The sequence below is a fragment of the Lacerta agilis genome, chromosome 9 (genome assembly GCF_009819535.1).
Source record: "Lacerta agilis isolate rLacAgi1 chromosome 9, rLacAgi1.pri, whole genome shotgun sequence".
Classification (NCBI taxonomy): domain Eukaryota; kingdom Metazoa; phylum Chordata; class Lepidosauria; order Squamata; family Lacertidae; genus Lacerta; species Lacerta agilis.
In genome coordinates, this window is record NC_046320.1 from 9,604,144 (window position 1) to 9,628,977 (window position 24,834).

Sequence of the window (24,834 nt, forward strand, 5' to 3'; positions counted from 1 at the left end):
TTTAGTTGATGTTTTAATGTGCTGCAAACTGCTTTGAGATTTTTTAAAATATAAAGTGGTGTAGAAATGAGACGAATAGTAACAATAAATTTCACCGGGGGGGTGGGGGTGGGTGCCAAGACATTCTGTTGTGGTGACCGTAACCTAGTTTTCACGTGTCATTTGGCTTATACAGTGGTACCTCAGGTTACAAACTTAATTTGTTCCGGAGGTCCGTTCTTAACCCAAACCGTTCTTAACCTGAGGCACACTTTCACTAATGGGGCCTGCCATGCCGCCACGGCGTGATTTCCGTTCTCATCCTGGGGCAAAATTCTCAACCCAAGGTACCACTTCCGGGTTAGCGGAGTTTGTAACCCGAGATACCACTGCATATCTGAGTTTCTAACACTGCCCATACTGGGGGAATTTGCAACACAGGTCACCAGGATTACCTGAGGCTCATGTGCATTGACAGCTCTTGCATGATACGGTCGTGCTTTCCTCTTGATGAAAATTTGCCCAGCCACCTTGGGAAATCTGGGAATTGTTTCATGTAGCCTCTCATCAGCTCCCCGGGGAGGACACTTGAATAAATGGCCTGAACAATGAAGGAAACATCTGTCAGTTTTACTTGGAGACTATAATGGACACCATTATTTTCTAATACACAACACAGAAAATACAGAATGGTACCCAAGGCAATAGTAGCAAAACAGGAGAGTGAAGATGGAAGCCCCATCACCAGCACAGGAGTGGGGATCCTTTTCCAGCCCAGGGCCCCCATTAATCCCAGGGGTAACGTGTTGGGCCCAGCAAGAGGCAAAGTAGTGGGCTACATTTCAGCCACATAAAAGACGAGGTTTCTGCAAACACATCTCTTTGTCCAAGGAAGCAAGAGGCATCACAGGCTTGAGCAAGGCAAAATAACTTGAGGGTACAAACGGGGGCCTGGAGTCTCCTCCTCCCTGCCAGAGGAGCTGCTCTCCAGTCTGCTGGCAGCGCCACCCTTGTCCGCTGTGCCACACCCGGAGCCCCTGTCCTGCCAGAGGAGCTGCCCGCCCAGAGGGAAGGGTGGGGGTGGGGGGCGCCGGAGGAATCCTTGCACCACGGTGCCAGATAAGCTTAAGACTGCCCTGGGTACAAAGCTTGGAGAGTCTCAAGGACCAGGCAGGCCGGGTCACCTGTGAAATTTCAGAGAAACCTCCAGCGGAGAGGGTGGTGCTTACTGGGAAGTAGCCACAGGCTGTGGCTGTTAACTTTGATCTCTGTACGTGGTTTCTGTGCTTTGAGATGGAAATTGTGCCAATGATTACCAGCACAATAATTCAGTTGGTAGAGCATGAGACTATCAGGGTCATGGGTTCGAGCCACACTTTGGGCAAAAGATTACAGGGGTTGTACTAGATGAGTCCTTGTGGTCTCTTTCAACTCTTGAGATTCACTTTTGAAGGTGCTCGCTACCGAGACAAATCCCTTCCCACCCCAGCAGGGAGAGAAAAGCCTTTGAAATCAGGAAAGTACACTGCTGACAGCCAATACAATCCCTGCTTTCAAAGCTGTTCATGAGGACCTTTCAAAGTTGAGAGCACCCACCCTCCTTCAGTCACTTTGTAAGAGCTTCTCACGGTCAAAACTCTACCCTTCCAAACTTTCTCTGAAATTCTCCCCAACTCTCCCTGTTTTTTTAGCTGGTATGTTTTCACACCTCCCTCCCTCCTACCAAACAAACTGATGGGGAAAAGCATGGCTGAAACGTTCAGCCCCGCTCTACTTTGCACAAATCCTGGGCTTTTCCTCCCACAACCTGTAACAAAGCAGCAGCAGATACCCCTCAGGCAGCCACACGATATGCTCTGGAAACTAAGTAAGTGGGTAACCTGCGTAGGTAGAAGGCTCCAATTTTGTCGGCTGCGAATCTGCCGGTCAACTAAGTCGCCATCGCAAATACTGTCAGCTGCTTTGCTAAGCAACATCAGGTGTTTCTTCATGTTACCCCTGGGGGGAAATGATGGCTCACATTACTCACAAACAATTGTACTTTCGTTAGTCCTGATGCAGCTACACAATCCAAATCATTCAGATTCATTTAACTCACCCTGCAGCAGCTGGGGCCACGTGGATGTAGTTCTCCTGGACAAAGAGCGGGGCGAGAGAGTAATCGTGGAAGAAGAGGTCTGATTTGTCTATAAGGGACATGCGAGATGTCTCCTCTCCGGTAGCAAAAACCTTCCTGACAACATCGAAAGGGCCCTGCAAAAAATAAACAGACTCTGAATTCTACCATCAAGCAAAGCTTCTGCACCAATTGCAGAGATTAGCCCCGGAACAAACTGGGCAAACATCCACTACAAGAGCTTTTCTTACTATTTATTAAATTCATCCAAAGATCACAGGGCGGTTCACAACATAAAAATATAAAATGAGAACACAAAATACATTATAAAACAAAAACCAATAACGCCGCCCCCTGACACATTTAAAAGGCCATAGAATGTTTAATCACCCAAAGGACTATGGAGAAAGGTTTTTGCCCAGGTTAGTTCATATTTTATTTTGCACCTCAAGGACTCCAATAAATAAGACTCTCTGCAGCACAAACGCTGCCATGTTTACCCAGAATTAAGTCCTACTGAATTCACTGGGTCCTACTTCCAGGTCCGTGGGGTCAGGACTGCAGCCTTAGTCTGATTTGGCTCAGTGTTTACATGTTCAAAGCTAACAATATCTGGAGTATTATGAGCTTCAGTGCCTGTTCCCAATACTATTATTGTAATTTTCTTCTTTAAGGCCAAAATTAAGACAGTGCTGGAGATGCAAATCTGCTGCTAAAAATAAGTTTCTTCTTCCTTCCTGATAACACAGTAAAAAAAACAGAATGTGATGCAATGTTACTGTGGTCCAAGTTTAAACATGGATAACTGCACATTCCTGCATCACAGGGGGTTGGACTAGATCAGCGATGCCCAAACTTTTTTCAAAGAGGGCCAATTCCTTAAGCATCCATCCCCGTTTGTTTAGTCTCTATGCTTACTGTCCTATGAGGATTTTGTGTTTCTCCTCACTCAACTCATGATCAACCACATTGTAGGTCAAGACCTTGAGCACAGAAATTCAGTCAGCTGCACCTTCCCCACCTCTGCAACTCGTTGATGGGAAAAGCTACACTTGGTGAAATGCTTAAAAGGCTACAGGAAAGAATAAGGATTACAGCTAAAGTAATTTGAAACTTCATAAATTACCTATCATACCAACAGGAATAGAAATCACAAGATTGTAGCTGTTATATAAGGGATTATTATATCTGAATGGAATGCAATGCAATGCAAATTATTAAACTTTTGAAATGCAGAAAAAATGTAGAAGAATGAACTCATCAACTCTAGCATTTGAGGGGGCTAGTTAAATTAAATTGCATAATTTGACGTTTGAATAATTGGCAATAATTGTATTAATTGGATAAAATTGGTATTGTTATAATGAGGCTGTTATTGGAACAATACTGGAAAATCAATAAAAATTTATTTTAATAAAATGATGATGATGATGATGGCTGAACCACCTCAACCAAAGAGAATTCCTGGCATCACCTAGACATTTCCGCTGTCTGATTGATATCTGAAGCCATGATTTTAACAGGGGCCCAAGGTACAACTTCTGGTTTCTGGCAAAAATCTAATTTTTCAGGTCCTGTTGCAAAGCATCCCCAAGCCAAAGTTCCTCTTACCAGCTTGATGTCCTTTTTTGCTTTGCTAGCATCCTCTTTGACACCATCATAGGTCAGAGATTTGCTCCTTGAGCACCACATGCTGAGATTATGTAAAACCTGAGAACGAAACAGAAAGGTTAGAGCTTGCTTCATTTAGGTGTCTGAAACTCCAACCACCTTGGATAGAGAGCAGACTAAATAAATTACTAATGATTAAAGGCTGGCACTGATCACTTACTTGTCTGATATCCTGATTGGCTGCCAAGATGACTTCATTCATTGCTGGTGGTGGAATCTTTAACCCCTCTTTAAAGGCAATGGACATCATGGCACCCTGCGAGAAGGAAATTAAGAGAAATTCATGAAGAATAGATTTATAAGTAGTTGTTATCCATGACAATTAAGTGGAATCACTTCTCTCTGATGGTACCATCTAAGGCAATGCTCCCCACCCCCCCACAAAGTTGGGGGAAATAAAGCAAGGGAATAGCCATCACTGTTACACCCTGCTTTTTAGCTTCCTGGAAACATGCTGGATCTTTAGCAGAAAGGCTTTGGGCTGACCCAGAAAGGCAATTCTTATTGTCCTACTTTAAGAGAGTCCCAGCATATTATTTGTCAACCGCCTACCTTAATCTGCTCCACGCGTGGTCTGGGAAAGCGAAGATCAAAGCAGTAGTGGACAAGGGAACGCATCTTTGGATGATTCCGATCATTACACATACAAATTATAGGAACCTTTGTATGTTTAATCAGGTCAATCAGTTCCTGCAATTAGAGAATGCAACCCCACTATGAAGCGGTTTGTGTGGCTCTGCTGGTACCAACCACAGTGCTGTGCAAATTACTGCAACTTGTTGCAAGTTTGCCATGTATCTCATCTAGCTTTCAGACATTTAAGAATGACCCAGCTGCTTAACAGTACAAACTGCTGTTAATGAATTAGTCTCAAGGAAAGCAATAGCTTTCTAGTAGACCAACTTGATAAACCAAAGCAAGGTTGAGCTTTTTCCTTACATTTTTGTGAAAGAAGCGGTCAGCACAAAATGGAATGAAAAAATATTTTTGAGACAAAAAAGACATGATACTCATTTTCAATCAGTTATCCTTTAAGCTAATAAAGATCTATCCTGTGAGCTGTCGGAACTTCCACCCCTCCTCCCCAATAAACTCACAATAATCACTTTTCATGGAAGTTATTCTACCTGAATGCCTCCCCTGTCTTCATTGCCAGCCATTCCATCCACCTCATCCATAATTAGGACATGCTTTGTGCTGACTGAAGATGATGTGCCTGAGGATGATGGAGGAAGAGTAAAAAAAAATGCAAAGTGATCTCTCCCACACACGCAGCACAGCCGCATTCATAGTAAGCCACAAAGTACAACTTATTGCACATAAGCAAACCACACCCACTTCACTCCTTCCAATTTGTGCAGGGAAGAAATAAACCACCATCTCTGTCTTAACATTACATTTGAACAAGGGATTATGTTAGTAAACCAAGAATGAACCTTGGTTACAGATCATGGTTAGTTGGATGCAAAACAAACCTTGATCTGTGGTATTGCTAAGACAGGGATTGTGTTTTATTACATTCTAGGATAGAAGAAACTACAAACTGTCCAGAAAGGCCCAGTTTCATGTCATGGTAAACTATTTGCTGTGAACCTGCCCATCTCCTGAAAACGCTGCTGCTTACAAAATATCAATCCAAGATAGAATACCATTTTTTGAGCATGAGGGAATTGTTAGGGCCCATCTGTGAAATTGGGGACATCAAGTCCACATTAATTGTTCTAGCCAGTGAGAAGTAATGCCCAGAAAGAGTAATGAAGATACCTGAACAGAACTCTTTGATGCTGGTGTTATTTAGAGATTCGGCAACCACCTCCTTCAAGCTGTTCTTACTGCGAGTGTCGCTGGCATTTAATTCCACATAGCTTAAGCCCAGTTCCTAAGCCAAACACACAAACAAAACAGCAGTGTCAATACGACAAACAAAAAATTGCTTATACTGTATAGATAGACTGGCTGGGGAAACCCAGCCAGACGGGCGGGGTATAAATAATAAATTATTATTATTATTAGTCCAGCAGCCAACAAGCAGTCTTATTCTAGGGATACAGTCAACAAGATCAATGACCACAACCCCCAATCTTCTATGCACACCACTTAATTCCAGTTAAAAATTGGGGAGTCAGAAGGTATTCCTCAGGTGGTCAGCTATGGCCCTGGATCTTCTCTAAACTAGTCATTGTTTTTGTGATTAGCCACCAATATAAAAATGATCCCAGAGAGAAAGTGACCACCTGAGAAAACCAAGCAGGCAACTCTGCTTTTATAACAGTAAGTCAAAGTGGATTAGGTCAACTAAACAGATGGACCTGACCCACAGAACAGGATACCACGGAACATTATAATTCAACATTTAAAAAAAAATGCAATTGCAGTTGCAACCTTCTTTTTTAAACAGACTTCAGAGTCCTATATAGAAATGAATTACCATATTGGCCTGAATATAAGCCACACTTTCCCCCCCAAATTCCGACCGTGAAAAGTTAAAGTGCTGCTTAAATTCGCAACCTTACAAAAACCGGCTTTTACGATATCGCTGCTGAAACAGATATACGGTAAAACGGAACGGGTGTCAGTGCCTGCGGAATTCTAAGGGAGCGGCTTATATCCAGGTATTGTCTATTTTTCTTTTTTCCCCTTGAATTTTAAAGGTGCAGCTTATTTTCGGGCCAATATGGCAAATCAAAAGCAAACAATTGTCCTACCTCCTCTAATTCTTAAGGAAGCCAGAGGGAGAAAAAGAGAGAGAGAGAGAGAAAGTACAGCTAAAGCCAGTCAATCTGCATACAGTAGAAACTTGGTTTTCGAACACAATCCGTTCCAGGAGTCCGTTCGACTTCCAAAACGTTCAAAAACCGAAAATCAAAGGGCTGTTGGCAAAGTGAATGGTGAAAATGAAAGCATTCACTTCTGGGTTTTCGGCGTTCAGCAGCCAAAACGATCGGCAGCCAAGACGGTTGAAAACCGGTGTTTGACTGTATTTGACTGTGGTTGCCTCCAGTAAGTGGGGAAACTTTCAGAACTCTCTAATGGCCAAGGCGGATGCTGTTATATGGTAAGCACTGACGTGCAGGCCAGCTATGATTTGCTGATAGACTTAAGCAGGAAAGCAGCTGTCAAGGTCCACCGCAATACCAGAAAATGCAACCCAAGCATTTCTGCTGTTGTTCAGTCACTTCCTACATCAAACAGCCCCCAAAGTTGTTCATCCCAATGCTCGTTTCCTTTGCATGCAGTCCCCATTTGGGGGGGAAATGCAACTCACTTTGCAAACTAGTGAAGCGGTGGTCGTTTTGCCAACCCCCGGGGGGCCAGACAGCAAAGCTGCTTTTGAACTAGCACCGTCGTCTTTGACTCCAAACTTACTGGGTTTTGCTGTAGGGGAAAGAGAGGGAAGCTTTAGCCAACCATGTCATATAACAGCCAAGAGGAAAACAAGCAACAGTTTAACAAGATTGCTCAATGAAACAGAAACAAAGCATTTTAAAGCTCCAACACCTACCCAAAACAAAAAAGCCAACGCTTCACAAATCCAACAAAGGGAGTGCCATGTTGAACAACTCTGCCCATCCAAAAATTATTTTTAAAAATCCAAATGTAGAGAACCAGACTACATGTGCTAGTGTTTTCAGTACATGTCTTTTCATTTTACATGAGATAGTATCTAAATGCCACCTTCAGAACCTGCAGTAGTAAAGCAGGATGTAAGTATTTTAAATGAATAAACTAACCACATGCCAACCTCCATTTTCAAAGTTGTACAGTCCCAACGGGGGCAACACAATTACTCTGAATATGTAGATCAGTTCTTAATGCCAGAAAAAAATGAACTTTAAAATAAAAAAAAACACTGCAGAATTCAAGCAAATTTGCTCTGAAATTTCTTTGTGCGTTTTGTATCAGTTTGAAATGGCAAGGTATTAAAGGGTTTTTTCAAAAGCAAAACTGAGCCTGTAAACCTATAGATACCTAATAAGACTTAAACCTCATGTTAGATTTAAGTTGCTTCAACTGTAAAAAATTTCCTCAGCCAAGCTTGCTTCAAGGGCAACGCTGAAACATGGTTTGTGTTCCTTAAACCAAATTAAATACAACATTTGATGTGTTAAGCTGGGAAGCTAATTAGAAAACCCTGTTTATAAATAGCTTTACTGGACTGAAACCATTAATACTGGTTCACTGAACACAGTATTGTATCTACAAACACTGACTGGGGCAGTAAAAGAGCTGTGTGGGGTATCAGCTATGGATTCCTTGGGAGGGGAAGGAAACACATGCCAAAAGCAAAATTCTGACTCAGTTGTATGCTAACATTGCAATGACCAGATCCAGAATATTAACAGATTAAAATAAAACCAGGTTTCAATGCTATCTGTCAACCAGGCTACGGTTTGGCATTAAGATGCACTGTGTAAATGTAATATACATCATCAAGACCCTGGGAAAAGGTGTCAAGTTCCAGAAGAATCATTTATTGCACAATTACCGTGTTTGTCCTGCGAAATATTCCTGTGCCAGTTTCGAAGCCAACGTAAGAGTTTATTGGCACAGCTTTGGTCACCTTGTTGCCCAATGATTGTTTTAATGGATGTGGGCTTGTATTTGTCCACCCATAATAACACCTCAGCTCCACCTTTACTGCCTTCTTGAATTGGGCTCCCAGCATCCTTTGGATCCTTTTTCTCTGGCGCTTTCTGATCAAAGTCCAGACCTCTCCTTGCTTCCATTGTTTGCTTCTTGGGAGATCTGACGGTATTGTCCTTTTCAGGGGTGACTATTTTCTTTTTGAGTTCACTCTCTCTACTTGGAGGGCTAATTTTTCTTTTATCCGCTTCAGCTTTCAGTGGGGTTTTCACACACTTGGATTTGGCCTTCTTTGCCTTGAAAAGGAAAGACGGCAGAATTAGCAGACCTGAGCTCGGAGACAAAAGCTTTCAAATGGTGCTTCTAGGAATTCAGGGATTCTCAAAAAGATCGGCAATGGGAGCTCACTGGCTTCGAGCAGATGCAACACTAAACTATAGTTTAAGTATACTAAATCATACTTAGCGAGCCCTGGGCTTGTGTGCTCTCCCCTCCCCTCCAGTCCAGTCATTAGTAGGAGAAAGCTTTTTCTTCTGCTTTCAAGAGAACCACTTTTCTGTTAGGTCTGAACCCTAAACTGTGGTTGAAACCAAACTACGGTTTATTATGTCCCTTTAAGGCTACCAGGGACATTCTGCAAAAAAAAAGTTGTCTGCCTCCACAGCACTCGTCCTTTTCTCCATACAATTACCAAATTATCATAATGTACAATGGCTTCCGGGGACTTTTAAATTAGAAGTTTTCAACAAGTGTGGCAAAGCATGAGGATGCTTCAGGATTTTTCCTAAAATCCACACACATTTGAGATGGCACAGACTTACCAGTCTGCTCATGTGCAAGGGACACACATCGAATTAAGATTATTTTCTCCAACCCTAATTACAATAGAACACCTATTCTGTCAGATGGATAACCTTTTTTTAAAAAAATCACTATAGCAATAACATTAAGTCTCAGTGTCAGCACACAAACTACGAGGTTATTCATCCACTTTTAGTTGGGGTTTTTTGTTTTTGTTTTTTGTCTCTGCTGTGTAAGGAAAGAGGAGTAAACCCAAAGATTTCTATAATTTTTCTCCCCAGCTTGGAAGAAGACTTTTTCTTGTCAACATGGCCTGTGAAGAAAGGATAGAGCACCCACTCGCCCTGGAAAAATGCTGCAATCTAATTCACAGCCCCCACCCCACGAGCCCAGTCCTTCTAAAGGCTGTGCAACAACACAACAGGAAATGTGATATTGTGCAACAGGAAATGTGATATTGAATCTCCTGGCATCAAGCATTCTTTGGCATTGAGATTATTCAAAAGAACAACTAATTCTGCAATTAAAAAACAGATGCTTTGTTAAGAGAGAGTTGTCAATTAAAGCTAATTTGTACAAACCTCTGCTTCTGCTGCCACTTCATACTTTGACTTCTTGCCTGGCATACTCCGAATCAGGTCAAATAAACCATCTTCATCAATGATTTTTGTCCCTAAAGCTAAGGCCTATAAGAGAAACCAAAGTCTACAGTCATTCACATTTATAGTGCTCAGTGTCAGAAAGTAGTACAATCACACCCAGCTAACATGTTCAAATGTACCAGATATAGAACCTGGTTAAGCAAATAAAATATACCTGAAATCAGAGGACTCCACTAATTATTTCCTCATCTCAACAAGCAACCTTCAGCTCCAGAAGAAGAGAATCTGCCTACCACAAAGATTTGGCCTCATATTGCTAAGGCTGAAAGCCTTAGACTACTGTTGATAGTGCTAGCAAAATGGAACTCAGAAAAATGCCATTTCACTGAATGCAGGATACATTTAAAGCTGTAACCCTAAGCACATTTATTTGGAAGTGCCCTTGAATTTAGTGTAAACACATTGAGGAGTGCACTTTGTATCGAGCAGCTGTAAAAAAAACCACCCTCAAAGCAGTTTACGAAATAATAAGACAAGAAAATCAAGAAAAAAATTAACAACCCTACTTTAAAACAAAATATAAAATCAAAAAATCCTTCCAGTAGCACCGGATTTTTTGATTTTATATTTTGTTTTGACTATGGCAGACCAACACGGCTACCTACCTGTAACCCTACTTTAAAACATACAAAAGTTAAAATACTAAAACAGATTAAAACTACCTCGACTCTATTTCTAATGCTGCCTTCCTTTCCTATGACTTACTTGCTCAGTTCGCAGTTTTTCAGAGTACTGGCACGAAAACTTCCAGTTGCTGCCGCCTCAAACACAAACACTCTCCTTTAATCACCCTCAAGTTTTGACTCTTCTGGTTTCCTTTTTCCTTGTTGCTTCTATTTCCCTGGTTACCTTTTCTATTCCCAAATGTTTAAATCCCTCACTACATCCTTTTATAGGACAAAGGCTATTTGCATAACTGTATGAATCCTACAGTCGTACCTCGGGTTACGTACGCTCTGGGTTACGTACTTTTCAGGTTACGCACTCCGGTAACCCGGAAGCGCAACGCGGAGCGACGCGCGGATGCGCAGAAGCGTTCTGCGCAGTTCGCGCATGCGCAAACCGCTACTTCTGGGTTTTCCGTGCACTTATCGGGGTTGCGTACTTTCCGGGTTATGAACTGTAACCCGGAACCAATTACGTACGCAACCACTGTATATGTTTTCTCTGGATACTAAAACTAGGATCCATCTCATTGCTTCACGTTCATATTTACAGCTTTACTGTGGGCTTATTTTACTGGACAAATATGTCTGTAGGTAGTTGATTCAAAAATATCAACAAAACTTTCAGACAAAAATGAATCGGTGGTCTCTGGGTCTTTTAGTGACACATTTTACTCACTAATCAACATGGGAAAGTTTTTAAGAGGATCACTGTATGCACTCAGTGTTTGTCTCCCTCCCTGTAATTTTCAAAACCCCTTGTAAAGGAAGACTAAAGACTTTGTCAGTGCATGTACAAAATGTGTGAAAAGTTGATAGAAAAAGAGATTTCTGTCTTTCATACTAGAACTCAGGGCCATGCAATTAAACTGCTTTGGAGTTGGTTCCAGGGTGGATTTGATTTAAATCAAGTCAATTTAAATCACTAGTCAGTAAGACTTGATTTAAATCTTTTTTTTTTTTACAGAAAGACTCATTCTTGCTGGTATAATCTTAATATTTACAACCAGGGGTAGTTTTTACAGTTATATCAGAAATTACTGATTTGGTTATACTATCAGAAATACAAAGACAGATAATTATGAAATTATTGTGAGGTTTAATAAGTTAACTGTTTATATTTGGACAACTTTTCTGCTGTACTTTATTGGAAGGAGAAAAATAATCATTTCCTTAATAACAATTTAAACAATTTATTTAACTAAAACAATAACATTATAGCATATGTAGCCATGTTTGTTAACTGATGTGGTTAAACAATTAAAAAAAAAAAACTTAGACTGAATTTTAGCACACATGAAAAACTTAAAACAAATCCATATTTCCTTTGGACTATGATGTAACTTAAGTGGAAAACTATCTTTAGAAAGATTTTTTCCTCCAAAAGCATTTTATTTTAAATATACAATTTAAAATTTAAAAATCTGATTTAAATAAAAATAAATCCAATTTTTATTTTTTATTTTTTTATTTTAATCGTTGATTTTTATCCACCCTAGTTGGTTCCATTCAAACAAACAAACAAACAAACAAACACACAGTACTTTCACACACAATGTTAGTTCATGCAAATCACTGCCATGAGTTATGGCAGCCTTTATCATTGATACCCTCCTGATGTTTGTTTTGGACTCCAGTTCCCATCAGCCCCAGCCAGAATGACCAATGGTCAGGTGGGAGCCGTAGTCCAAAACATCTGGAGTAGGTTGGAGATGGCAGAGTTACAGCAATGCCCATTAGTTGGCTTTTTAAAAGGATTAAACTCGTATTAGCCAAGATAGTTAAATGGAACTTTGAAATTCAGAGGCAGTGCACTTCAGAATACCAGGCACGAGAGATAAGCAAGGATAGCCTTTGCCGCTGTGCATGGATCAGACATTTCCAAAGGCAGTGCTGGGCGCTGCTGGGGACAGAATATTGGAAAAGATGAACCTTGATCCAATCCAGTGAAGCCATTCTGTTCTCAAGACTGGGACATGGCTTGATAGGAGAAGAGGATACATACCGTAGGTCAGAGAGGCAAGAGATCACTTGTTATGACAAAGCAAGGACTCCATGAGCACACTGTAACAACTTACCTTGTCACTCTTGGTTGCACCGCACTCACGACCCTTCACAAGATAGTCTGTCTTCTTGCTGATATTCCCAGTTACTTTCCCTCCATAGCGCTCAATCAGAGATTTGGCCTCATCACGTTCAATAGATTCCAAGATGCCTGTGATCACAAAAGTCAGGCCTTCCAAGCAATTTTCGCCACCCTAAGGAGAAAAAACGGTGCCAATGGGCAGCATTAAGTTTAAGGCACTTGAAGTGAAAGCTACAGCAGCCGTGTTCCAAAGAGAGGAAAAGTAAAAAAGCACTGTTTGAAAAATGATTCTGTTCTTCATCATGCTGAAGTGAAAACTGATCTTTGCCACAGTATAAACATACTGCTGGCTTGCAGAACAGACTGCAAACCTGAAGACAACTTTGTCAACAAATATGCACGATTTCAGCTGTATGGCCTTAAATGCACATTGATTGAACATTATGTGGTTAGAATACAGCAGGGGTGCAACAGTAAGCCTGGGAGAGATGAGAAAGTTTGGAAGGAGTCACTAGGCCCAATAATACTAGAAATACCAATCACTTGTGATATGTTTCTGCAAGAAGATGTCTGCACTTACTTGTGGGATCTCCTTAGAGCCAAGCGCTCTTGGGCCTTCACGATTAAGATAGCTTCTATAAGCTTGATAGTTGGCTCGCTTCTTTTCAGAGTCCTCAGGACTTACAGACTTTGAAAAGAAAAGAAAATCACATAGCACTGCTGCAATCAGGTTTCACTCAGTTCAAATAATATAGAGATGAGCAAACATTAATAGAGATAAACCCAAATACAAATTATTTGTACACCAATCACTTAGTGAACACACTTCTGGTATGTTAATCTTTATTCAAATTAAGGCCTACCTATTTTAAAAAAAACAGTTCAGTTTCTTCAAGGACTGATGCTACTCTTTCATGCTCCCTGAAGAGAAAAAAATACAAGAAGTTGGACACACAAACTCTTGTGTGCTGAGCAGCTGATCAAGCTCTTTGCCCATTCTAAGCAATGTCTTCGGTGCACAGAATTGTGCAAAAAAGCTACAAACAGAAGGTGGCTAAAATGGGCAGTCATCTCTGCAGCTTGTCCAAAGCTAGTTCACAACAGATACCCAGTCAGGATAGAGTGTTTTTTATGTATGCCACAACAGCTGCTAGAATTTTACTTGCAAGAAACTGGAAAGGCGAAGAGATTCTGACAGTGGAAGAATGGCAGATGAAACTAATGGACTTTATGGAACTCGCTGAACTGACCGCGAGACTCCGAGACCAGAGGGAGGAGAAGGTGCAACAGGATTGGAAGAAATTTAAGGACTATTTAAAAAATCGTGAAAAATTGGATATCTGAGCAGAATTAGCTTGTTGAATTGGCTTTAGCTAGTTGATGTTAGATAAAAATAGTATATAAGAAGTAATGACATGAACGATTTAAATGTTTAGGACTGTTTTAGGATATGTAGTTTAAGTAATGAATTATAGTTGATTATTTAATATCTTGAAGACTATTAAGAAGAGTGGTGGATGTTAAAAAATAGATACAAAGTTACTAAAGTATATTGATATTGAACGCAGTTGAGGGAACGGGGGAAGTCCCCCCCTAAAGAAGATAGAAACTAGAACTAAATAATGATAGTTTATTGTTCCGGTGTATGTAGGTATGTATAAGTTTTATTTTTTGTTATTTTTGTTTAATGTGTTTATTATGTTTTCTTTATTATGTATTTGTGTGTGTTTCTGTTGTCTGTGAAAATAATAAAATATCTTTAAAAAAAAAAACAAAGCTAGTTCACAACAGAGATGAAACTGGTGTTAGAACTGAAATCTCCCCTGCACCCCAATACAGCCCTGTATTATTCACACTATAGTGTTGATAGCAGGGAGTGCGCTGGAAGAGCACACTGTAATAGGGACTGAGGATATCCAGCCTGTTCAGCTAAGTTCTAAATCCTTGCCTGGCAAAAAGCATCGGACACAAGATCGCTAATCAAGTATGGGCGCACTTATTGGGACACTGGGACTACAATGGGAGAGACCAAAAAAACCATTCATTCTTCACTTGGCTTGAGATCTCTGAACAAATAGGTAGGCTAGGGATATGCATGCAAGCCAGGTCACTGTATGATATTTAAACCAGTCACAAAGGAAGTTGAGGTCATTCTAATCTGTCTTAGTATTTTAACTTTTGCATGCTTTAAAGTATGACTGTGAATTTTTCTTGATTTTACTGTTTTCTCTTTTGAGATTTTTCACAATCAAGCAGTGTATAAATTTTATGAAATAAACAGATCTGTTGTTTACTACGTTTATACAGCATCTTGTAACATACATTCTCTGCGTGACACAACAATTAAAATACAACACAAAACAATTAAAATAGCATCAGACCATATGGCATGAAGCTATTTAAAAGACCTGGGTGAATGGGGGGGATCCTCAGCTGGCAAAGATGGCACTGGGCAAAGCTTTCTGGGAAGGCTGTTCCCACAACCAGGGGGATCCCAAAAGTACCTTCTTCCTGGTGGTTACCCCCCTCACTTCATTTGGTGGAGACACTCAAAGCAGGGCCTCTGAAGGCAACCCTGAGTTTTTGATAGGTACATATGGGGAAAGGCCATCTTTGAGGAAATTTTGTTCTAAGCTTTTTAGGACATTCTAGGTTAAAGCAACACTTCCAAGTTTGGCCTGGAAATGCACAGGGAGCTAATGCAAAGGCATAACAAGGTCAAGCCATCCGATCCCAGTTAATAATCTTGCAATCTTATTCTGAACCAACTGCAGTTTCTGAACCATTTTTAAAGGCAGGCCCATGTTTAAATATTTTGTTGTTGGTGTTTAGTTGTTTAGTCGTGTCCGACTCTTTGTGACCCCATGGACCAGAGCACACCAGGCACTCCTGTCTTGCATTGCCTCCCGCAGTTTGGTCAGACTCATGTTGGTAGCTTCGAGAACACTGTTTACCAGAGCATGGGTAAATGATGGCCAAGCCATTACCATCCAAGTAAAGTCACAGCTGGTATTATCAGCCAAGGTGATAAAATGCACTTTCAGCCACAGAGATCACTTGGGTCTCTAATGACAGTACTGGGTCAATAAGTACCATTAAATTGAAAGCCAAATTATTTTTGGGAGTGTGACCTCACCTAGGACAGGCTGCCCAGCATTCAGCCAGGTGGATGACCCACCAACCAATTCCATCTTGTCTGGAATTGCATCTCAGCTTATTTGTCTTCATCCATGCCAAGGCATTGGTTCAATCCATGTCAGGGCACACAAAACCTTTCAAGTTCCATCAACATGCATTCAAAATAATGATGAAATCTGCAGTTCCTAAAGTGTGGTCTTCAAACCTACCTTAGATTTTGGGGGAGTAACCTTCTCCTTTCTAGGTGTCTCCTCTGGTAAAACCGACTTTACTTTTGGAGTCCTATTTTCATTTTTTATCGTTTCTCGTTTTGGAGTTCCATTTTCTACTTTAATACTTTCTGCTTTTTGCTTCAGCAAAGCCAACTTGGAACTTGACTTTGAGGGCAACACCTTATTCCCCAAATCCTTCCTCTCTTTACTAACAGAAGACTCAGGGTGCTGACTCAATGTTTTTGTACTTTCTGAGCAAACCTGGTCTTTTGCAGAATAAGGTACTGTGTCCACAGTTGAACTGGCAGGTTTTACTGGAGAGAGAAGAACACGTTGAAGATTAAAAATCAGTGCTACCACCTCAGCCTTGAAAGTTAAATTACTATTTTGCTGGATTAAAATTACCTTTAGGAGCCTGTTTATGTTTTTCTGCTTCAACTGGACTAATTTTGACTGTTGAAGTTATCTGTTTCTCTTCTGGATCTTTTCGAGGCTAAAGAGAGATGTATTCATGAATAACTATTACGATGAAGCTATTACAAATAGGAAATAGGAATCTATTTTTGTAAATAAACAATCAGTCTGAAACATTTAAGATAATGTCCAATTCTGTTATTGAGTTTTAAATAAACTAAATACAAACTGCAAAGTATTTTAATCAGTCTATATTTAAAACAAATAGGACATTGACTGATTTATACTTAAGATGTTTAGGAAAGTTTTTTATGTTTGATGTTTTATCGTGTTTTAATATTCTGTTGGGAGGCGCCCAGAGTGGCTGGGGCAACCCAGTCAGATGGGTGGCATACAAATAATAAAATTGTTGTTTGTTTGTTTTGTTGTTGTTGTTGTTGTTGTTGTTGTATATGGGGTGGATTATTTTAAAGTGTGGTGACACTGTCCTTTAAAATTCAGGCTTATTGGCAGAAAATGACAAGAGATTATCACAAATTCAAAGTCACTATTGAGTGCACCCATCCCAATCAAACCAAGATTGTGCTCATGCAACACAAGGGCAACAAATGAACTTCTGTATTGCCACATTCATCTCTATTGCATGAATCATTGGAAGCTATGGCCTACGACAAGCAGCAGAATTTGGTTTTGATCAGAAGTTTGTCTGATAAGCATAGGACAGGAATTGGCAACCAAGCCACCAAGACAAACCTCTGCAATAGTCCTCAGCTTGGGTCCATCAGGAGGAAGAGTTTGAAAGAGGCACACAAAGAGAAGCAGGCAATTTTTCAAAATAAAGAAACACGCCAGAGATAACTGTCATATCCACATCATATACAAGGTGACCATATACATAATATGTATTATTATTATTATTATTATTATTATTATTATTATTAACATATCCACCGTCAGATTTCCACTTGCTCCCACCCTGTGAAGTAGTTGCACAGAGCAACCAGTTCATAAGATGTTACCTTTTTCTTCTTTGGTGTTTCATCCAGCATGGCCAGAGTTCTGGCAAATTCTTCATCTTCATGCAGCTGCCTCTCCAACTGAAAGAAGGGTGTAATGCATCACAAAATTGGGATTGATAGTAAACGGACACTGCTAAAAATCAGAGGATTATCTTGCCTGCAAAGGAAAACTGCTATGCTACCCAAACTAGGGATGTTATTGAATTTTGTAATTCATTGCCTTGGAATATAAATCTTCCCCTCCACTGACGATTCTTCCTCAACTCAATCTGTTTACAATCCAAGGCAGAGAAGAACTATGCTGCCACCAACAATGGTCCCAGATTGCCGTATTGCTGCTATGGTAGTGAGCCAAGCACCCACAATGCTGGGAAATGTAAATCAAAGTGGTCTTCACCAAGTGCTGGGTGAAGACCAATTGCGACACCTGGCTTGTTGAGTAAGTAGCACAAAATGGGAAGGTATACCTGCAGATCAGTGATGGGACGGAGTTTGAAGGGGTGCTTGGGGAAGGAATTGGACTATGTCACAATCCTATGGTCTGATTTAACTCATTGGGCTCAGAAGAAGACAACCTCCCTGCTTTTTGCGGGGGCAAGATAGTTATCCCTGCATTTTTTGAGCCAATCTAAGGGAAACCACAGAGGGGAGGAGGTACTGCTCATGGATAAATTTAAATCAAGTGTTAGCTAACCACCACTACACCACAAATAATTTCATCTAATCCTTCTTGCAAGTAGCAATCTTAAGTCAGTTAGCTGGCATTTATAAACAAGACAAATCAGGTCCTCCAGCTCCTCAACTGCAACCCCACCCATTTTTGGTACAACCTGCCTGAAATTGTCAGAGGAAAGTTTGCCACAGCCATGCCCACTTTCACCCTAAATGTGTTACCCTGTGACTTTACCGCACAGGCTATGGGGGCAGGGTATAAGCCGGAGTGGAGACTCCTTTTCAGTATAGGAACATGCTTCCTCATGACAACCTTCTGGGTCCTGCATACCAGTGGTGGGCATGGCTAGAGGCTAAAAGCTGGTGTAGCAACAGACAGGGTTCTTGCCTTTGTACAACAGGATACAGTCAAGCCATGCAAAATTCAGAGATTTCTAGACACGTATCTATCCATCCATGCAAGTAAGAAGCACTATTACAATTAAGGACACACTCAAGCCAAGCAGAAGCACACAAGGAAGGGATTAAAGCAGGGCCAGTGAGGGGAATGCCCTGGAGAGAGTCTCAAGGGCCGGACGGAGAGGGCTGAGGGCCACATTTTGTCCCTTGGTCTGAAGTTCCCCACTCCTCGTACAACGCAACACTCCCTCAACCCATTTCAAAAAGCTATTCTCTGAAATGGCTTTCCTTCCTAGAACAAATATGCACTCAAGTTTCAGTCAAACACAATAAGGACAAGAACAAGTGAATTTCTCCTTCATTCTGCTCTTAATGCAATAAATACGGCATTTGCTGCATCCTGCTATTATTAAATATCGTTTCTTAAGAGGAAAGCTAATTTGTTCTTGCCAAGAGATTTATCGATAAGAGCTGTTCTGCACACATTACACAAATCCAATCTTTTGGCAACAATGAGATCAAAACTTGCCTCAACGCATGATTCAGAAAGATAACTTTATAAGCAGAAGAGTGCCACAGGGTTTACTTTTATGCAATTGTGAGCCACAGAAGGATATTTGGACCAATGAATACCATTAATCTTTCTTGTTTTCCATATGAAATTGAATGCAGACAGGCCCAGCAGCAAAAGCGGAAGTCAGGCAAAGAAGTGAAAAGTTCCCATCTACAGTGCCTTGGATCATTATTATTTTCTTTAAAAAATCATAATCTACACTAAAACTAAACCACCGTTCCAAATTATCAGTTTCTTTAACATGCTATTTAAACATGGCATACATAGTTGAGTATTTAAAATGCATAGAGAATGTTCATTTTCAGTGAATAGGATGGCTTTTTATCTTCAGTGAAATCCTGATAATCTACAGCTTCTATATTTCACCATGAAATGCTCAAGTTTCAGCACCAGGAAATAATCCTACCCTTTTTCTAGCACTGTACTCTGACTGGTAGCAGCTATCGGTGTGGCTGTGCTGGCAGACAGGAAAAGTCCCCTTTCCTCTTATAGTTGTGGGGAGCTACAGGATGGAACACCGAAAAAAAAAACCTTGTAACTGCGCCAATGCAACCAGCTATGATCAGCCTGTCTCCAAGTCAAAACAAGTATATATAAATTTTCCAGAGTTTCACATTTTACATATTTTTTCAAATATTGTATTTTCAGTAGATTTCCACTTAGCATAGGATATTTTACATCATGGTCCAGAGACTGCTCTTGGTCACCTGCTCTTATCAGTTTCAGAAAACCTCTGGAGGCCTTAAATCTTTATGCAAGACCAGACCACCCAGATCTCACTCGAGTGCAACTACACCACTCGTGGTTTTCCATAGCCACATGGCAGGGCTGGCTAGTCCACAGGTTTCAGCTGTGTCCCCCCCCCCCACAGTCTATAACAGGGAAACACCAAGAGTAAAACTCCCTCTCAGCTCAGCAAATACTTTCCAAGTATGCTTATGAAGCTAACCAGTCAAGGCTACCCACGAGAGCCAACCACTTTTTTAAAAAAGCCTCCCCTTATCAAGGGAATAATTTCCTTTGAAGATAGCATGACTGTGCAAGGACTTTCTTTAGTATGGGTGGCACAACCTTTGTCCTATGCAGGTCTTTACAGTCTTAGATGGTTACAGAATTAAATAAAGAGCACAGGAGACTTTCTTCTTTTATCATAAATTAACCCTAGAACTTCTCTGTTTTATTCATGTGAGTGGCAATATCTATGGTGGGACAAGGCAATTTCTTATTTATTGTGACTACTCCGTGTTCACAATAATGCATTACGAGAAACAGATTCTTTGCAGACTTCTCTTGCTTTAAGGAAGCCAAACAATACCTCTAGGACTGCTGTGATAAGAGGTTCTTTTGATGATGGGTCTAATTTTTGAGTGTCTTATTCCATGCTCTTTGGGAATGACAAATATTTGTTGTATGATTTTGCATTTCCTCTTTAAAATTTTAAGAGAACATTATTTTGAAGTGGTAGCACAAAAGGAAACTTCCCTGACAAAAGTGGAGCTCCTTTTCATGCCATGTTAAGTGTGGTCTAAACCACTGAGCCTCTTGGGCTTGCCGTTCAGAAGGTCGGTGGTTCGAATCCCTGCATCAGGGTAAGCTCCTGTTACTCTGTACCAGCTCCTGCCAACCTAGCAGTTTAAAAGCACGCCATTGCAAGTACAGTGGTACCTTGGTTTGCAACCGTTTTGGATTACCACCACGTCAAACCCGGAAGTGTGTGTCCCTTTTTTTTGGGATTACAACCCATTTTGGGGGGGGGGAGGCCCCATTGGCGAAAGTGCGCCTTGGGTTACAACCTGTTTTGGTTTACAGCCGGACCTCCGGAACAGATTATGGTTGTAAACCAAGGTACCACTGTAGATAAACAGGTACTGCTGCGGTAGGAAGGTAAAGGGTGTTTCCATGCACTCTGGTTTCCGTCACGGTGTTCTGTTGTGCCAAATGTGGTTTAGTCGTGCTGGCCACATGACCCAGAAAGCTGTCTGTGGACGAACGCCAGCTCCCTCAGTGTGAAAGCAAGATGAACGCTGCAACCCTATACGCCTTTGACTGGACTTAACCATCCAGGGGTCCTTTACTTTTTTTTTAATCCACCATAGGCATTAGCTTAGCCACTGTGCGAACAGAACGCTGAACAAAATGGAGCCCTGGTTTTGTCCAGCAGGGCTCATCTTATGTCTTTATGTTATTCTCTAGAGCAGAGCTAGACAACTTGATAACAACCAGATGTCACTGGAAGACAACTCTCATCAGCCCCAGGAAGGTCAATGATCAGAGATTGTGGAAGTTGTACTCCAAAACATCTAGAAGGTGCAATGTTGGTGTTGTGGTTTTCCCTAAAACACCGTAACACTGTAGTTTGACAAAGTTGCTAAAATAATCATGCAGAAGAAAAACACGTAGATGTTCATCGTTTCATCACAGCTACCGTTCTCGGGGAGAAGACAGAAGCCATGAAATAAGCTTGTGCCCATAGTAGTACGATTATATGTACTTTCTAAGTGAGGGAGGAGGGGGAAGAGCTCAGGAAGGAGTGCTGAAGTCATTCTTTGAACGCCAGGGTCTAGAAAGAAGAATCAAATTAAATCGAGAAAGGGGAAGAAGGCAGAGGAAAGAAGATTCAACTTAGAAAAATGCTATTGAAAAGGGAAGGTTCAGCAGGAATGGCTGTACTGCAACAAAATAGGCAAGAGGAGCCTTTCGCATTTATTATCAAGGAAAACTGTGCTAAAAAAGCCAGAGAAGTGCACATGCTTATTTGTCTGTTGTTACCTCTGTATTCTCTTCAAGCTGTAGCTGTCTGGCAACAGCCTCATCATCTAGTGTGGGATCCCTGTTTTGTGACAGCTGCACCGCAAAGAGAGAAGAATCACAGGGGAGCTCACAGTGAACCCATTACTTAGACAAGCATAATGGAATAATGAATGAGAAGAAAAATCATAAAGCCTCAACCTAAATGCTTGTGCTTAAAACAAGAAGCAAGTGGAACAGGAATTGTACGGGGAGGAAATCTAATTCTAGGTGATAAAGACGTTTTCAAAGCAACATTTCAGAGAACCTAATGGCAAGAATATTGATCATGTATTTTAGTGTGCCGGCATATTGATTCTGGACATTCGTCATATTTTATTGCACAACAATGCCATGCTCCATAGGCAGACATACAGACAAGGAAGTGAGAATTAAGGGATTTGCTTTCCTCTTCTTCCGGACTGGCACAGACTCAAAGTGCATGGTACTTCAACACTGGAAAGTCAACACTCCCCACACAACAAATGGACTAATGTTTTGCATTCCTTGCCCCATTTTGAATTGGCCTTGTATCAACATGAGTGTAAAGAGGACAAATATGAAAGCATCTGGTCAGTTTGTCTTGAGATTTATGGTCAATGGTTGTCAGTAGCAGACACTGGTCAGAGTCACACCATACATTTAAAGCGTTCTTGTATCACTTTTAACAGTCATGAAGGATACTGGAACTGTGGTTTGTTAAGGGTGCTGGGAATCCTTAGCAAACTACAGTTCACAGGTTTCTCCATGATGGTTATAGTGCCATAAAAGCACTTTAAATGCATGATGTGGCTGTGACCATCGTTTCCTATTCCATTTCATGTATCTTAAATGACATAACCCACCTTCCTCGTCTCTTATTTGTATCATAATCTCTCTCCTTTTAAAACGGTTACTCTCTTTATATATGGAGCAGTCTCCCTCATTTTCCTTAATTTGATATTACGTGGCAAACTGCCATTTCCAAAATCCACTTACGGTGCTCTTCTCACATCCTAATAAAAGGAAGTCTAGATGAAATGGACCACACACCAATATTTTCTTCATGAAGTTCATGAACCTTTCTGCTCATAAGCACACATCAGCTAGAAGAGTCACCCACTTGCATTACTCACTTCTTTTCGTTTGCTTGACACCAGTTTCTTCTCTGATCGCTGAATGCTACCAGTTCCAAAGTAATCGATTACTGAGGTTGGTGTCAGTTTTACTGGAGATAGGGTTTTACTTTTCAGTTTTGGTTTGGGATCAGTCTTTGATGCTCCAGATGTCCCAAAATGAATAGCCACAGATGTCCCATTTTCCTTGGGTTTGGGAGCGACCTTCTTATTAACAAAGTCCTCTTCTTCATCTGCATGCCAAAGAAAGAAAGAAAGAAAGAAAGAAATTTAATTACTCCTCAGCACCAAAACACCAACCTGAAAGTAATGTTTCCTTACTATGGAAATACATATACAGTATTAAAAAATGCAAAGGGCCCGGAGTCTCAACCTGGCATTAGGGCTCTCTCAACAATTTCCCCCTCAAAGAAAGAAAAATATTTTCTTGGGTATGGCCTTGGAAGATAGACCCTATGCAAAAAAGATGGAGATTATCTCCATCTATTTGCACAGGTGCTGCTTTTAGAGGCTGCACCCTGAAAAACTGCTGCATGAAGTGCTTAACTCCACTCTGCACAATGACCTCTGGTCCAAAGGGTCTTTGGTAGTGGGTGGCTGTTGGGTATCTAGCAGGGTTTATACCATATGCAGCCTTTCAAAACAGGGGTAAAAGGAGAAATCCTGTCTGCCATGCATTTAAATCTGGGTGCTTTCAATGTTCCTATCTCCCCTGCAGAGACCTTGATCAAGCCCACAAAGCTCAGCCCCAGGCCTGACCACAACAACCTTTAGTGACATTTCAAGAACCAAGCTAATGTCCATATTGAACAGCTGTGTCTTTGGCAGCAATCATTTCTGTGCTGAAAATGAAGCACAGCCCGTCCTGAACGTGGAGATCCTTCCTGTGACACTTAACCTCTTTGCTTGGTCATCACCCTGTTCTCAATGCTATGTGAGCAGGCCTTTTCCTCCAGAGATGCAAGAATTGCAATTATACAGCCCTCTTATCTGAAGAGAAATGTTAAAACCCTGAGCGGTAATAAAAACATAAAACTGATCAACTGAATCTATTTAAATATTAGTCCCATTTTATTACTTCTCTAGAGAAATTAAAACAAACATGGACATGTCTTCATATCACAGCAACAGCCATACTAGCTACTGCGTCTTGCTGCCCATACACTATGATCATAAAAATAGCACGTGCAATTCCTAATAACTTGTATTAAAACCACTGAACCAACTTCCAGGGCAGAAGAGCCAGTGAATCCTTTGATGGTTGCATTGTTTCTTAAGGGCACATTTTAGTTTTCAGACTAGCTTAAAAAGGATACTTTACTGAAAGATCTGAAGCTGGTATTGGAGTAGGCGAGGCAGAAATGCCCTCCTCCAGTCCCAGATTTGTCATCCATGTTTTTTCCCTACCTCTTGCCAATATATTACATGTGAAACCCTTGTTTCTGCTTCACTATAACTGTTATTTTGTAATTAGAAAGACTACTACAAATCTAGCACGGATGACATTCTCAGACTTTTGCTTCCTCTGATGGTGAAAAGCTTTGGTATATGAGAATCAGTAAGATCTTATTCTGCTCTCTGTGAACTTTGTTTTCAGTGTTGCAGAATTTCCAGTTTCCAATAACCACCAGGGTGCTTCCTCAAAAAATCTTCCATGATCAGCAATGAAAATCTGATCTGGCAAATAGCAAGCAGTCTTGTTGAAAAACAAAGCTATCCACCAACTCTGGAGACATAAACCAAACTGACTATGGAAATGCCAGAGCTCAAAGAGTGAAGAGGTGGGACGGATCTTTTGCTTTAAATCACAGTCAATTAATTTCCCCAAGACACTCCAATGACAGAGGTTTGGTGGGATTACAAACTGTTTTCATGGGGATCTATGCCTTTCTCTATGGAAGTAAATGGAGATCTGCATTTTATTCCCAAAAATTCATGGT

General features: G+C 40.9%; 1 protein-coding gene across 2 annotated transcripts in view; it reads right to left on the reverse strand.

Annotated features, from left to right (window-relative positions):
• The window catches only part of RFC1 (replication factor C subunit 1), a 43,378-nt gene that overhangs the window by 4,557 nt on the left and 13,987 nt on the right, over nt 1-24,834 (reverse strand). The window contains exons 5-22 of one of the 2 annotated variants that reach the window (XM_033160565.1): nt 22,895-23,127; nt 21,762-21,836; nt 17,348-17,425; nt 16,320-16,407; nt 15,912-16,228; nt 13,145-13,252; nt 12,557-12,736; nt 9,733-9,837; nt 8,253-8,646; nt 7,032-7,141; nt 5,531-5,645; nt 4,894-4,982; nt 4,319-4,456; nt 3,927-4,022; nt 3,707-3,805; nt 2,078-2,232; nt 1,860-1,977; nt 435-580 (exon numbers count right to left, since the gene is read on the reverse strand). In XM_033160565.1, coding sequence (XP_033016456.1) covers nt 435-580; nt 1,860-1,977; nt 2,078-2,232; nt 3,707-3,805; nt 3,927-4,022; nt 4,319-4,456; nt 4,894-4,982; nt 5,531-5,645; nt 7,032-7,141; nt 8,253-8,646; nt 9,733-9,837; nt 12,557-12,736; nt 13,145-13,252; nt 15,912-16,228; nt 16,320-16,407; nt 17,348-17,425; nt 21,762-21,836; nt 22,895-23,127 — 2,644 coding nt within the window. The remainder of the gene's footprint in view (nt 1-434; nt 581-1,859; nt 1,978-2,077; nt 2,233-3,706; nt 3,806-3,926; nt 4,023-4,318; nt 4,457-4,893; nt 4,983-5,530; nt 5,646-7,031; nt 7,142-8,252; nt 8,647-9,732; nt 9,838-12,556; nt 12,737-13,144; nt 13,253-15,911; nt 16,229-16,319; nt 16,408-17,347; nt 17,426-21,761; nt 21,837-22,894; nt 23,128-24,834) is intronic. The other variant, XM_033160566.1, reaches the window with a different exon arrangement.